The sequence below is a fragment of the Lactuca serriola genome, chromosome 8 (assembly GCF_051521515.1).
Source record: "Lactuca serriola cultivar US96UC23 chromosome 8, Lser_US96UC23_V15, whole genome shotgun sequence".
Lineage (NCBI taxonomy): Eukaryota > Viridiplantae > Streptophyta > Magnoliopsida > Asterales > Asteraceae > Lactuca > Lactuca serriola.
In genome coordinates this window covers 34,744,913-34,759,147 of record NC_136415.1, presented here as the reverse complement: position 1 = coordinate 34,759,147, position 14,235 = coordinate 34,744,913, and the positions used below count along the sequence as shown (strand labels likewise).

The 14,235-nt window shown below is 36.0% G+C and overlaps 1 protein-coding gene across 2 annotated transcripts; it reads right to left on the bottom strand.

The window, feature by feature from the left end:
• Positions 1-7,757: 7,757 nt before the first annotated feature.
• LOC145069931 (uncharacterized) lies at positions 7,758-9,237 on the bottom strand. 2 transcript variants are annotated; one of them, XM_079016869.1, is made up of 5 exons: positions 9,115-9,237; positions 8,495-8,732; positions 8,247-8,419; positions 8,094-8,177; positions 7,758-7,979 (listed from the first exon to the last, which is right to left on the bottom strand). In XM_079016869.1, exons 2-5 carry the CDS (start codon positions 8,683-8,685, stop codon positions 7,888-7,890), a joined length of 540 nt encoding a protein of 179 aa, XP_078872995.1. In that variant the 5' UTR covers positions 8,686-8,732; positions 9,115-9,237; the 3' UTR covers positions 7,758-7,887. The 2 variants fall into 2 exon arrangements, with proteins under 2 accessions (XP_078872995.1, XP_078872994.1); XM_079016868.1 differs by having other exon boundaries at positions 8,247-8,732.
• Between the last annotated feature and the right edge of the window lie 4,998 nt (positions 9,238-14,235).

The following is a 14,235-nucleotide window of genomic DNA, read 5'->3' as shown; positions in this document are numbered from 1 at the left end:
TCAAGGTCAGTTTTCTCTAGGACACTAACGAAGACACTAAGGGAGATAACGGGATGTCGTTGTCGTAAAATATAGAGACAAGGAGGATCAATCGGACTAGGATTAGGGGTGCTTGACGGAAATTAGGGATTAATCGGACTTGGCAGAATTAATCGGTCAACAAAAGTAAAAGAAAAAAAAAAAGTCAAAAAAATTGAAAAAATCAACTTTTGTTTTTACTCCAAAATTTTCAAATTTTCAAAATTTCAAATATTATACAAAAATGTTCATATTTTCGTATTTTTCAAATTCCAAATTTTCTTATTTCCTAATTTTGAAGTACTTGTTTTTCTTAAGATATATTAATCTTTGATTAATTTTAATATTTTATCAGTGTTGCAAATAACAGCCTAGGCGGTCGATTAATCGGCGCCTAGGCGCTTGGCGGTCCTCCGACGATAACGTTTATATCTAATCGGCCTTAATAATCGGAGGTGGTCAAAGGCGGAGATAATCGGGTCTAGGCGGGTCTAGACACCCTAATCGGTCATCTGGTCAACGTAAATTAAAAAACTTTTAACGGCAAAATTGTCAACTGCTGCTAGGGTTCCTTCCAATTTCACCATTCGATCAAATTTCGTTTTTGAAATTCCCTCTGTCGTCTTAAGGAACGAATGGAAGAATGAAGTGAACGCCGACACCATCAGCTCCTCCTCTGACGCCATCTTGTTCTTCCAGTGAACGTCGACGTCATCACAGTCTGTCTCGTCCTTGAAGCACACCAGTCATCACTTCTGATGCTAGGGTTCCTTCCGATTACCCATTCCATCGCCGACATCTTCTTCTCCATTGACGGCGACGACAACTTCTTCTGGTTCGTCGACTTCCGATTCCAAGTTTCTGTGACAACCCGAATTTTTTTTACTTTTAAAGCCCAATCAATCAACTCAAATGAGTGTTAGACTCATCGGAAATGAGTTCTAGCCCGGTTAAAGGTCATTCTAAGGAGTTTTGAGCCTAATACACTTAAGAAATAAGTGTTAGAAAGTACCTGCTAGAACCGCAATGTAGCAAATCGAACCCTAACCTCATCTAAATGAGTTCACGGCCACAAGACCACGAGTTTACGGTCGTAAACTCATGTGGCCATAAACTCAAGAGCATATATAAGGCTTTTGGGTCATTTCTAGTCATTTCTTCCTTCCTTGGCAGATTTTTCCTCCAAATCCTCTCAAGTATCATCAAGGCTTTCACATTGGATCTTCAAAAGAGTAAGTGTTCTATCCCTTTATTAGTTGATACATCTTATTAACTAGCTACATACATTGATTTCATCCATGGAAATCATGTTTGTTTAGATCTTCAAGTTACACCAAGAACACACACTAGTGTTCTTGGCCAATATCAACCATTTCAAGCTTCTAGATCGTAAGTACTCTTCCCCAAACTTCATATCTAGCTAGGACTCAAGTTTAGAGACTTGACAACATCAAGAAACACAAGGAAAAAAGGATTTTACGGCCAAGCCATCTCCCATGGCCATAAACCCCTTTAAGGTTGTCATTTTGGCCATTAACCCTCCTAGATGCAAAGCTAGTGACCCAGGACCCTTCATGGATGAGTTTAGGACCTTAAACTACTCTCACAAACATAAATGGTCATGAGTTTACGGCTGTAAACTCCCTTGGGCCGTAAACTCATCAAAAGCCTCAATGAAGGTGATCTTTCTCATCAGTGTAGAGCAAAAGTCCCTAAAGCATCCCTAGCCTTCAAACTCACTCTTAGCCATGTTTGACCATGAGTTTATGGCCGTAAACTCCTTTGGGCCGTAAACCCATGGTAGTAAACTCATCTTGGTGTCATTTCACATTCCTTGTAGAATCACATGTGATTCCAACACTAGGTCAAAGTGTTTCCTAGTCCCGGAAGGTGTTTTCTTTCATATAGTTGGTTATAAACACTATATTCATGCCAATATGCGTCATTATATGTCATTTAGGACCTATTGTGTCTCGGGACTTCATTTGTGGAACTTCTTATCCTTACACGAATACCCGTTTGAATCACCCACATCAGGTGAGTTCATACCCTGTAATGAATCTTTTAACTGTTTTAAATGCTTTTAAAGGGGGGAATACAAGTTGAACACAATGATAATTGTGTGATTATTTGTTATAAACATCTTTCAAAATGTTGCTTATGTCTTCTATAAGTGGTCAAAACATTTCAAAAGCTATTTTACAGTTATGTTGCTTTATAGTTTAACAAAACTCCGTTTTTAAAGTACAAGTATAATTGAGTAGTAAAATGAGTCTTTTCAGTAACAGTTCAAGTAAAATACTAGTAAACTATAATAGGTATATTTTAGAGGTTCAGCTCATACTAGATACAATACACGATAACAGGAAGAACATACTAAGATACTATAACAGGAGAAAGTACTAAGATACTATAACAAGAGAACATACTAAGATACTATAACAGAACGAATATACTAAGGTGCTATAGCATGGAACACTTACAGGATCTAACTATACCAATGAATCACTAACGCATTGTTCTAAACAAAAGGTGATAGTTATATTGGGTATACATGATCACATAATTTTAATGTGGATGTTCACAGCTTGCAATTGATTGCAGAGGTCGCGTGTGGGTCCTAGAATCTTTTGACAGGGAAAGCGTTTAGTATGGGATCTAGCCATCACATTATACCTTAATAATCAATTTAAGGCAATTAGTACAACAGTAGTTACTATATATACAATACTACAGTATTTACATTTTACAAACGACAAACAGAACAGTCGGGTCTAGAACATTCAGTAGAAGGGACCATAATGCTAACCTTATGATTCCTTAATGTATACACCAAAGGATATATATATATATATATATATATATATATATATATATATATATATATATATATATATATATTAATAGGATCCGTTAGGTAATAAGATGTGTGCTTTCCGCTTCATTTCTTGTTCCTTGTTTGGTTGTGGGCTTAGAGCAGATTCACCCAGCCTATTATCTATTCGATCTTAGTTATATATACGTTCCGTATACATTAAGTCATCATAAGGGATACCAGGTATGGGTCAAGTCATAGGACACTAATTTAATGCACAGTTTTCTAGTACAAAGCATACTTTTCAAACAGAACTTTTGGTACTCAAAGCTAGAAACTCACCAGTAAAGGGGTTTAATCCATTTTATTAAACCAATGTAGACTTAAAGGACTTTAGATGATTGACTCTATAATACCTTAGTTTATACATCATGGTTATATATCATTAATACCCAACAGGTAGTTGAATGTGTGATTTCCGCCTTATTTCCTGTTCCTTGTTTTGTTGGGGGCTTAGCAGATTCATCCAATCAATTGCTTATTCGATATTAGATTATATATAGCCAGTATAAACTAAGTGATTATAGAAGTAATCACTGTGGTCACTATTTTATTATAAGAAATAAGGGTTTTCTTAAAGGATCTTTTCGTTAAATATAAAGGAACTATTACAATTAACTCCATGAGTAACAAGTGAATACACCAGGGTTATATACAACAAGGACCTAACAAACAATGGGATGTGTGCTATCCGCCTTACTTCATGTTCCTTGTTTGGTTGTGGGCTTAGGGCAGATGCGCACAGTCAATTATTTGTTTACTCTGAGTTTTATATAACTTGTATTCATTTAGTACTCATAGAAAGGATTGTAGAATCATTTTTACGTATCTTTCATTAAAGTAGGAAATATAGGATTTTCTAGAGGAACAGGCGAACTTTTCTAAAACATAACTTATAACTTACTACATTTCAACTCCATTTTTCCAACAACTTTCAACAACATACTTATATCACTAAAATCTTATGAACTCACCAGCTTAATTGCTGATAAACTCTTTCAAATAACTTGTATTCTCAGGAAACTAGTAGACAGGTACTCGCACTAGGAACTCAGAAGATGGAGCAGTATAGCTTCAAGTCTTGTTTTGTTATTTGCTTATGTACTCTATGTTTTGTGAACACATACTTTGTAAACACTTTCTTTCTAATGAAATGGTTGTTCATTACTTGCTTACTATGATACATGTCTTGTAATGCTATACATGACGTCCTCCACCCCCGAACGTTTCCACCGTTCTGGTTTTGGGATGTGACAGTTTCTGAAGCCTCTCGTCTTCCGATTCCAAGCACACCGATACCAACTTCTAAAGTTAAGCACTCGTATCGAATTCTGAAGTAAACACTCGTATCGACTTATGAAGCTTCTCCACTTCTTGTTTTATTTACTGATTCTATGGAAGGTTAAGTTGATTTTGCAGCACTAATGGAGCAGGGGTCGTAATTTTGTGGCCAACAGATATGAACTCTTAAGGTTAGGTTAAATATGTTGGAGTTTTCGGATTTTTTTTAATCAATTCGTTTATCTCTTTGATCATGCATAGTTATGGTATTGATTTTGAATGTTGATGCCTATAGTGCTTACAACTACAATATCTTCATAATGAATTGAATTCATAATTTTCAATTATCTGCACACATTTAGACAATTGTATGGTTTAAATTCCAATTCAAGGTTAGTATCCAATTCCAGGCCTGTGCATAATGGTGAAATTGGTTTCTAGTGGGTTTAGGGTTTAGGGTTTAGGATTTACTGTCAAAACATATTCAAATGGAATTGTAACAGATGCACATGTGGATGGAATTATAGAGCAGTTGTCTTGTATTTATCAGCTAAGATTCCAAGAGGGATTCCATTCCTGATTGAAATTACAGCGATTGTTGGTGTCCCTGGAATCAAGTGTGATGTCAAAACTCCAAACCCGGAAATTGGGCCCTTGTTCTTTGATGCCCTGGAATCACTCCTCAAGAGTTAAGAATTGGTGTGTTTTTCATAGTGTGGTGTAACATCCCGACTCCCAGGTATAAAATTTAAAAGCTTAAAGTCATATTCTTAGACCTACTCAACGAGTTAGTTGACCCCAACTCATCGTGTAGAAGTGGATCAGGTCGCATGATTTATGAGGTCTACTCGACGAGTTAGAGGACCCCGACTCGACAAGTAGGAGCTGGAAATGACACCCTAATTTTTAGCGTTTGCACCCTATATAAAGGACTTAATCCGCCCCTTGTGGCCTCCCTTACCACTTCATTACCCAGAGCATAAACCCTAGCCGTTATTTGTTGTTTCCTTGAGCTTGTGAGACTAAAAGAGTGCTTTTAGTGTATTTTGTTGAAGAAGTTGGAAGATTGAGAAGCTTGGAACGAGAAGGAGCTTGTAGATCCAACATTTACAACGTTTGGGCATCTATTTGAAGGTAACAAGTTGTTACCTTGATCATTCTAGCATTAGATCCCCCTTTTCTTGGGTTTAAGGCCATTTTTAGTATATTTGTGGAGCATTTCGGGTGTTGGGTAAGATCTGGAGTTGTAACTCTAGATCTGGACTCCTCTAAGTCCTTAGAGTTATAAAATCACTGAACTTATCAAGCATTGGCCCTTCTCTTTGGCTAAAACCCCTCCTTTAGCTTGGTTTTGGCATTTAGAACCTTGCATGTACGTAAAGTTTGCAACTTTACGTGGAAACCATTCCCTAGGAGGTTAGATCTGCAATTTGGAGCTTTATGGTAGCATAAAAACGTCTGAATGAGTAATGGACTGAAGGGACTCGACGAGTTGCATGGCCAACTCGACGAGTCGGATGAAGATTGCATGTATTAGCTCTGCATGGACTCGACGAGTCAGTGAGAGTACTCGATGAGTTAGTTAGGGTTTTTCCCAACATTTGGACATCGTATAGACTCAACGAGTTGGCTGGGAACTTGATGAGTCAACTAGGGTTTTCACGATTTCTCGAGTTTTGGAAGGACTCGACGAGTCAGTAAGCTGCACTCGATGAGTTGAGTCAACATGGACTGTTGACCTTGACCGTTGACTTTGACTTTGACCAAGGGTTGACCAGTTTGACTTTTAAGGGTATTTTAGTAATTTGGGAATTTATGGAAGTTGATCATTGGTGGATGTAGGTGTTGGAGATGGAGTTGTATTTGGAGGAGTTTGACATTATCACTCCGAGCTACTTGTGAGGTGAGTTCTTCTCACTATATCAACAGGGTCTAAGGCACCAATGTCGGCCCTTTCGGATTTGTATCCGGGTTTATTGCATGATATGCTTATTGATTTACATCTTGGTAGTTAGGATGGTGATATGCTTAGTGACCTGGTAGGTCGGTTTCCTGGTATATAGGATAATGTTATGTTAGTTACCGGTTAGGTCGGTATCCTGGCTATAAGATGTTGCTATGATTAGTGATATGTTGGATCAGTTTGATTGTTATATATGCTAGCATATGATATTTATGTGCACATGTTTGTTTGATTTGGGGTTAGGTTAAGGTGGTCCTGCTTTGTGTTGAAGGCCAACATACTCAGGGCAGACCGAATAGACTACAGGCCCGGGAGGGCGTACTAGTCAGGCCAAAGGCTCGGCGAGCGGTCCAGATAGGCTGAAGGCCCTGCGAGGCGGTCCAGTCAGGCTGAAGGCTCATTATGCATGCTGATTGTTTATATAATATGATTATGATTGTATGGCATTAGTATATTGGGGGAACTCACTAAGTTTTGGGCTTAAAGTTGTTGATTTTGTTTCAGGTACTACTGATGATCGCAAGAAGGCGTAAGCGTGATCGGTACACCTCCATATGTTTTTATGATTTTATTATGCAATACTCTGACACTAAACTATTTTGAAAACAAATTTTGTAATAATTGTTGGTTTTTGAATGTTTTAAAAAGTTTAAATTTGGCATGATTTTTTATGCGTGTTACATGTGGACTTTTGGTTTTGTATTTGTTAGAATATTATGTATGTGTTATAAAACATTTGTATTCTTTTTAGTGTTTTTGGTGCATTTTGTTGAACCAACTTTATACTATTTTGCATATGTAATTGTCGTGTGACTGAGATAGTTGGTTGGGAGTCTATTGTAGAAATGGAATTGGAAGACAACATTTTGTAGTATGTAAAAGACCAAATTTCATGTTTGGATTTATTAATTTTTAATATTTTTCTTAATATTTAATGGTATCCGATTAATCCCCGCCTAGCCGATTAATCCATTGACTCAGTCCACAGTCGAGCTACCGTCGAGTGATTTCTGCAACCTTGTATTTTATTAATAATTTATGGTCTCCGATTAATCCCTGCCAAGACCGATTAATCCTTTAACCCAGACGACCGTCAAGCTACCATCAAACGATTTCTACAGCCTTATTTTTTTTATCAAAATAACCATTTTTTACTTACTACTCAAAACAATCATGTTTTTGGCTACTGCAGCATTTTATGCTGCAAAATAGTTTTTCAAAATGTTACCACTACAAAAAGAAACTTCAAAAAAAATCATACATTTTTCAATGAACAATTTCATAATATATAAATGTGTATGTTCAAATTTCAAAATATATAAATATTTCTAAAAGAGAAATAAGATTTGTGTGTGTTAGTGTGTGTATGTTGGGGGACATTTATATAGCCATCTCGCAGCATAGTCATTTCTCACTAGGCTCATCACAAAATATGTAATTATATTGTGTAACAAGTCAAAAATATGGTTATTTTGTTAAATGCCTCTATCCAATTTTTGTAATTTTTTCAAAATATAATTTGGAAAAAAGTATTTTCTTCATAATGTTACAACATACTTGTCGATTTGGCATATAGGATTATAGTAAATGATGCTTATAAAGTTATAATGAAGCTAATAATTTGGAATCTAACCTAAGCTTTCAAGAATTAACAATTAATTAATACATAAAAATTATTTCATCAAACAACAAAATTTTCCAAACAAAATTAATACAAAAAAAGAAAAAGTGTCATACACTGATCTGACCTTCAGTTCTTGTGTTGTATTATTGGCATTGTATTTCGGGTTGCCAATGGCTTCCCCAATATATTTAATGCTTGCATTCGTTGCATTTCTTGTCCTTCAAATCAGAAAATAAAGAAAGGAAAAAAGATTACATAATCATTTATATTTATAGTCACAAACTAATGATAATTACAGATTATGAGATTATCGACAACATTGATTTTCGTACCTTCTTCAATGGTGAGCTGAATTGCTCTTTTTTCTAACTCAACTGCGTGTCTGCTAAGTTCCAATGGAGATAATCGCAAGAGCACTGTAAGATCAGAACAATCATAAGTCAAAACCTGATTTTCAGCACAAAAAGAAATTAGATTCAACTTACATTGAATATTCTCTCTATGATTAGATCCATCACATTGCTTGATGAAATTCTGCAGACGAATGAATCTTTCTGTCATCTGATCATCATCATTGGAAACTTTAAACCGAGGAACAGATGTCTTTGAAGCGATGTAATTTGGATGCGTATTCTTCCCATTTAACTGGCTTACTTTCCTGCGAGGGTAATTGAAATGTTCATGTGGACTGTTATTGTTCAAGAGAGAAGATGAAGAGTAGTCTGGCGTATGCCTTTTGATTCCAGATATTTTAGCTGAATCCATGAACGATTGTCCCTCAACTGGAAGCAAAATTGCGGGATTTGTGTCGCGATTTAAGTTACTATTATCTCTCAGTGCGACTTTTTTGGCTGCTAAAATCGGCTGTTTATGGAATGCGGTTGGGCCGGTTACATCGATCGTGTTAATCTCGGAATTAATCATTTTGATTGCTCTGAGATGAAATTCTTCACAAATTCGTTTATTCTGACCTGCGCACAAGATGAAATCCATCAATGAAAAACAAAAGTAATCAGTTACTAATCATTTTCATCGATTAATGCGATTTATAATTGGGGGCGATGAGTTAATTTTGAATGAATTTGACTCATGGATTATTGCCCTAAACATGGAACGGAAAATTATCATGATTCATAAATGTACAAATCCAAGAACAATGAGAAACAAAAACAAGCTTCGAATCACATTCAGATCCAAGTAAATTAGGAACTAATTTCTCTGAGAATCGAGTTTACACAATTGTAAGTAAAAAGAGGCGAAATTTTCGAGTTGAAGAAAATCAAATCCCTATTTACAAGAAGATGATATCGATTTCAAATTCAGTTTGAACTAATAATTGCCATGAAGATTTACCCTTTTTAGCTGCTAATTCGCCCGATCCAAAGGGAAGAAAGAGAGACGGCGCGAGTTAAATGACATTGGGGGTTTTCAAAACAAGGTTTGGCTCCAAATGAAGCCCAACAAAAAAAAAAGTCTAAATCCATCATCTTCTCTTTTTTTTTTTTTCTTTTTCTTGCCTTTTTTTTGAATTTTCAATTTTGGAAGTTTCGTAATGGGTGACTGATTTTCTTCTCCAATAATATAAATAAAAGTAACATGAATGGTCCTTATGGTTTGGGTAATCTATGAGTTTGGTCCCTAAAATGTATTTTTGTTGTGCGTTGGGTCCCTAATACACTTAAAATGACTATAATAACCTTATTTATTTGTTTTTATTTATTATTATATAAAATCAATATAAAAAAAATCATAAACTTAATCTAATAGTTCCCACCCTCTCTTACATTTTCTCTCGTCGACATCTCCTTTCTTCTTCTTTCATTGACCACCAGCCCAACCACCATCCTCCACCCCAACATTTGTTGCCCCTACCACCAGCGTCCAATGATGGTGCTATTTCCCTCGTGTTCTTCCTTCAAGGCATATTGGCGACGTTCATCGGAGAAAGCGGAGGTGAAGCATGCTCTTAAACGTTGTCCTTTTTCTATTGTTGGTGCCCCAAACCAACTGTATATCACCGATTACATTTGATTTCAATTTTGATTCTCAGTTTGATTTTAGTTTTAGGTTTGATTTTGAGTTTGATTCTAATGTTGATTTACAGAAACCCACTCACTCACTCACCCTTCGTTCTCCTTCAGGTGTATCACCCCTTCATCTTCCTTGTCGACACATGCACCCTCTCCCTTCACCGGAGTCTGCATCACCCTTCCGCCTTTCTTGGCCTACAACCCCGACATCGCAACGTATTTCTTCTCTGATCATCTTCTGTAGCGTTGCCGCCTGTGACATCCCGGGATTTAGGTATAAAATTATGGACAGTCAATTCATAGTAAATCTCTTTGTAATTTGACTCATTGAGTTTTAGTGCATCTTTTGTAAAACAAATGATTTCATTCCTACTATTATAAGTTACCAGATGGTTCCATATGTGTAAACTGTCGAACTAATCAAACAGCTTAAACTGCAACCCCAATTAATGCGTCTAAAAAAACTAAAAATTTGTATTAAGCAGTTGTGAGCAAAGAAAACATTTTAGTCTCATAGTACATGTTCCCCTTTTTTCAAAAATATAAAGAACGTCCAAAACACAGTTCGTATACAAAAGTTACGACAATTATAAGAAAACAAACCAGTAAAACACTGGTTTTCTTTAAACTGCTAAAACCGAATCAATCCGTGAAGGCACTGGCACGCCTCAGATGGAAATTTTGAGAGCATTTTTGGATTCAATTTGTGATCTAATATTTAATTTCATACTTGTCACACCCCCAAACCAGAACGGCGGAAACGTCTGGGGGCGTATGATTTCATGTACAGTATCATAACAATTGAATATGAATTAAACATAGCAACCAAACATCACACATTACAATATACCAACATTCATTGTTTTACAAATTATACTCGTTTAACAATTACATAAAAATAACATAAAGTAGGATGGCTCAAAAGGTAGTAAAATAATCCAGATCCAAGGCTTGAGTACATGTTCATTAAGTCCCTAAGAATACAAGTCGTTTGAAAAGCGTCAACATAGAATGTTTGTGAGTTCATAAGAATGTTTGTAGGAAAAACTTTGTAATATCGTTGCTTATAATAAGTTTCAAAACTCCAGAAAATCCAATATTTTCTATAAAAAAAAGTAAAATAGTTTGTGAGTATCATTCTAAAACCATGTATATAATTGCATGCGTGTTCTTTGCTATCCTTTCTTTATATTTGAAAAGAGTGTATCCCTAGAAAATCTTATATTTTCTGTATAGAAGGGTGTTGTGGTCTTAAAACCCTAAGACCCAAGTGGTGAAATCAGTTTACAAAGTATACGAAACATAGTTTGGTATTTTGTAAAAAAAAAAAAACAAAAACAAAAACAAAAACAAAAAAAACTAGTAGAGTGGAATCCTTTGTAAATCCAAATAATGTTGTTACTCTCTACGTGTCTTTTCCTTGGAGAGTAAAAATGAATGTATCCAGAAAATCCAATATTTTCTTAATAGCGAATTGTAGTCTTAAACCCTAAGACCATGATGAAAATGAATATTGTACAGCCATTTGCATGTATAGTTTCATTTGTTTTAATAAAACTAATGAAGTAAAGTTTCTCGTAAACCAAAATGGTGTTTTTATTCCCTATGTGAGTCGCTATAACTATACTAATATGACGGAGTGTCTGTCTTGATGCTCATCAGGCTTCGGTTTGGTTGAAGATATTTGTCACCCTAGACTGCCCTAGTCTAGCTGTAGCGAACAGCTCAGGTGTGGGATGTCAACCCCGTATAGATCTATACACAAACTCTCGTTCTCCCTCCAGGAGACTCTAGTTATAACTAACAAGACTTACCGCGTACGCTAGGTAGGTACGACTAAAGGTGAGTCTCACAATAGCCTTAACAGATTTACGTAAACTATGACTTCTCTTTCTTGTAAAACAACTTGAGTATATCTAGTGTAATTGAAAAAATGTATATATTCAAGTATATAAGCATATGCAAGTTATCATGTCTAGGTGTTTTCAAAAGGTTACAACCTTTAAACTTACATCTAAACACAAGTATAAGCACTTTTAGTATGTTAAAACAATTTTCTGGTTTTTGGCTTTTCTGTCCCTGTTTTTAGAAAAATTATAGAAAAATCATCGTAAGTCGAAACTGGGATCCGTAAACTCTGGGAGTTTGGAAAATGAGTTTACTTGGTTCAAATTTTTTCTCATAATTTTTAATAGCCTCAAACCAGTGTGAAATTGTTCATCTTCACAGACTGGTCCGAGATTATTCCTGAAACGATAGGCAGTTTTGTAAAAATCGCCAAAAATCGTAGAAAAATCGTATGAATGCGTGAGACTAGTCATTTGAAAGTATAAACCTGAAATCTTTTCATGTAAACAGTTTTGAAAAAATTACATTAAAGGTGGTCAAAACAGTCTGTGAATGACACATAACTTTTCTGTTGAAAGCTATTGGTTAAGTTTAGGTTATGCATGTTTGAATACAACACTCATTTTTGGTATATTTGAGTATATAACCCACTTTTACAGGTTTACATGTAACATATATGATAACACATACTTTTATCATGATTTTTATGAAGATCTATATGATAAACTTCATGTTCAAGTAATAACCCAAAAGTTAAACACATAACACAATGGTCCATGCAATTATCCAATGGTTAACCGAAACTTTGACTTATATCCCCCCCCCCCCAAAGAGTATGAAAACATGAAAAATAAAGGGGTATGATGTGACATCCCCATTTTCACGGCCAGAAAAGACCGATTTTGTTTATGCTTGTTTGAAATCAGAGTAATATTTTTCATAAAAGTGTTGCGGAATTTGTTCCCAAAATAAAATATGATAAAGATTTATCAAAGCATTTCCGTAGAAATGTATTTCATTAAAAAGACTCGGGATGTCATGTTCCATACAGATCAAAAGCATAAACAGTACAATATAAGCCTTACTACATTATTTCATATCTGCAGGCCTATATCCGTAATCCCTGATCCAAAACATCACATCTATGCTCATGCGTCACTACCTGTAATACAAGAAACTTAGTGGGTCAGGCTTGGGAGCCAGGTGAGCACATAGGGTTTTCAACCCACAATAAATAAGTTATTTAATTTCATCAACCAACAATAACCCGATTACCCGTTCCCGTTATCCTTACTTTACTTCCCTAAACATCTATCATAAGGGACCTAGCCTAAGGATCATCATCGGGATGGTCACTATTTCTAAGGGGATTCCTAGGCAATAAATGTCCTTAAGACAACCATGTGGGGGATGGAGTACACCGGTGAACACATCGTTCACAAACACCTACAGGTTGCGAGCTACTAGTGTTCTATTGGACTGTCTAGAAGAGTCCATGGTCGTCATCCATACTCCGCTAGATGACAGAATCAACAACAACAACATCGAGGCCTCTCATCATTTTATCACACATTGTCTATTACATCTACCCATGTTTTACCCCAACATTTTTTTGTAGATATAAAATACATATACAGTTTAAATCATTGAAAACATGTATACAAATCGTTCATCCAGCATAGATAGCAAGTATACAGATAATATGCACACATAGCATGTAGTTTATATAAAATACTTCATATCCATCTGTAAGATGAAAGTGACTATGCACTCACCTGATAAGGTGGTGATTCTGAATTCAGACAACGCTTCATTACTTCTTAAAACAATTTCCTTCGACAAAAACCTAGTATCATTACCACTAGGGTTTAGTTTAATATTCACCGAGACTAATTAATAGTCTAACTATCGTTAATATTATATAAGCGTTAAAAAATACTTATATAACCCATAATAATAGCCCAAGTACTTATTATAAGTTCCTAATAACATTACTATATTAAAACATACGCTATACTAAAGATAGGTTAGGCGTATCTCACTTACAATGGGTTTTTTCTCAAAACTAGGCTTCACTGGAGCAGCGTTTCCGAGCCGAAAGGCTCTTCTTCTCGGGGCCGTCGGGCACTCCAGGGCTTCCGCCTCGCGCTAGGGGGTTCCTAGGCTTTTCGGGGAGTTTTAGGGCTTAAAGAGAGAGTATAGAGAGAGAGGAATGAAGTGTTAAGGTGTGAGGAATGAAGGAGAGGGGCGTCTCTATTTATAGGAGGCTGAAGAGGCTTTCACGTCGTGGCTAGCTGGGTACAGCCAGGCACAGCCTGGTGCTGACACGTGGCATCACACACAATGTAGATATCAACCGATTTTCAAAAATTCATAACTTTCGCATACGAGCTCCGTTTTTTACGTTCTTTATATCCACGCGTAGGTAAAAATAAGATCTACCACTTTCATTTCGACTCTGTTGGCTAATTCTCGACCGATCTTAAATTTAACAGTAGGAGGAGATTATATTGTTAAATGTCCGCGTAAAATTCATAACTTCTACATACGGACTCCGTTTTCGTCTGTCTTTTTATCATTGAGTTCCTATTAATGA

Excerpts from the sequence above, each read along its gene's own strand:
- LOC145069931 (XM_079016868.1), bottom strand. The coding sequence starts at position 8,685 with ATGATTAATTCCGAGATTAACACGATCGATGTAACCGGCCCAACCGCA. Across the intron at positions 8,178-8,246 it reads TCATAGAGAGAATATTCAAT|TGCTCTTGCGATTATCTCCA; the intron begins GTAAGTTGAATC and ends CTGATCTTACAG. Across the intron at positions 7,980-8,093 it reads TCAGCTCACCATTGAAGAAG|GACAAGAAATGCAACGAATG; the intron begins GTACGAAAATCA and ends TCTGATTTGAAG.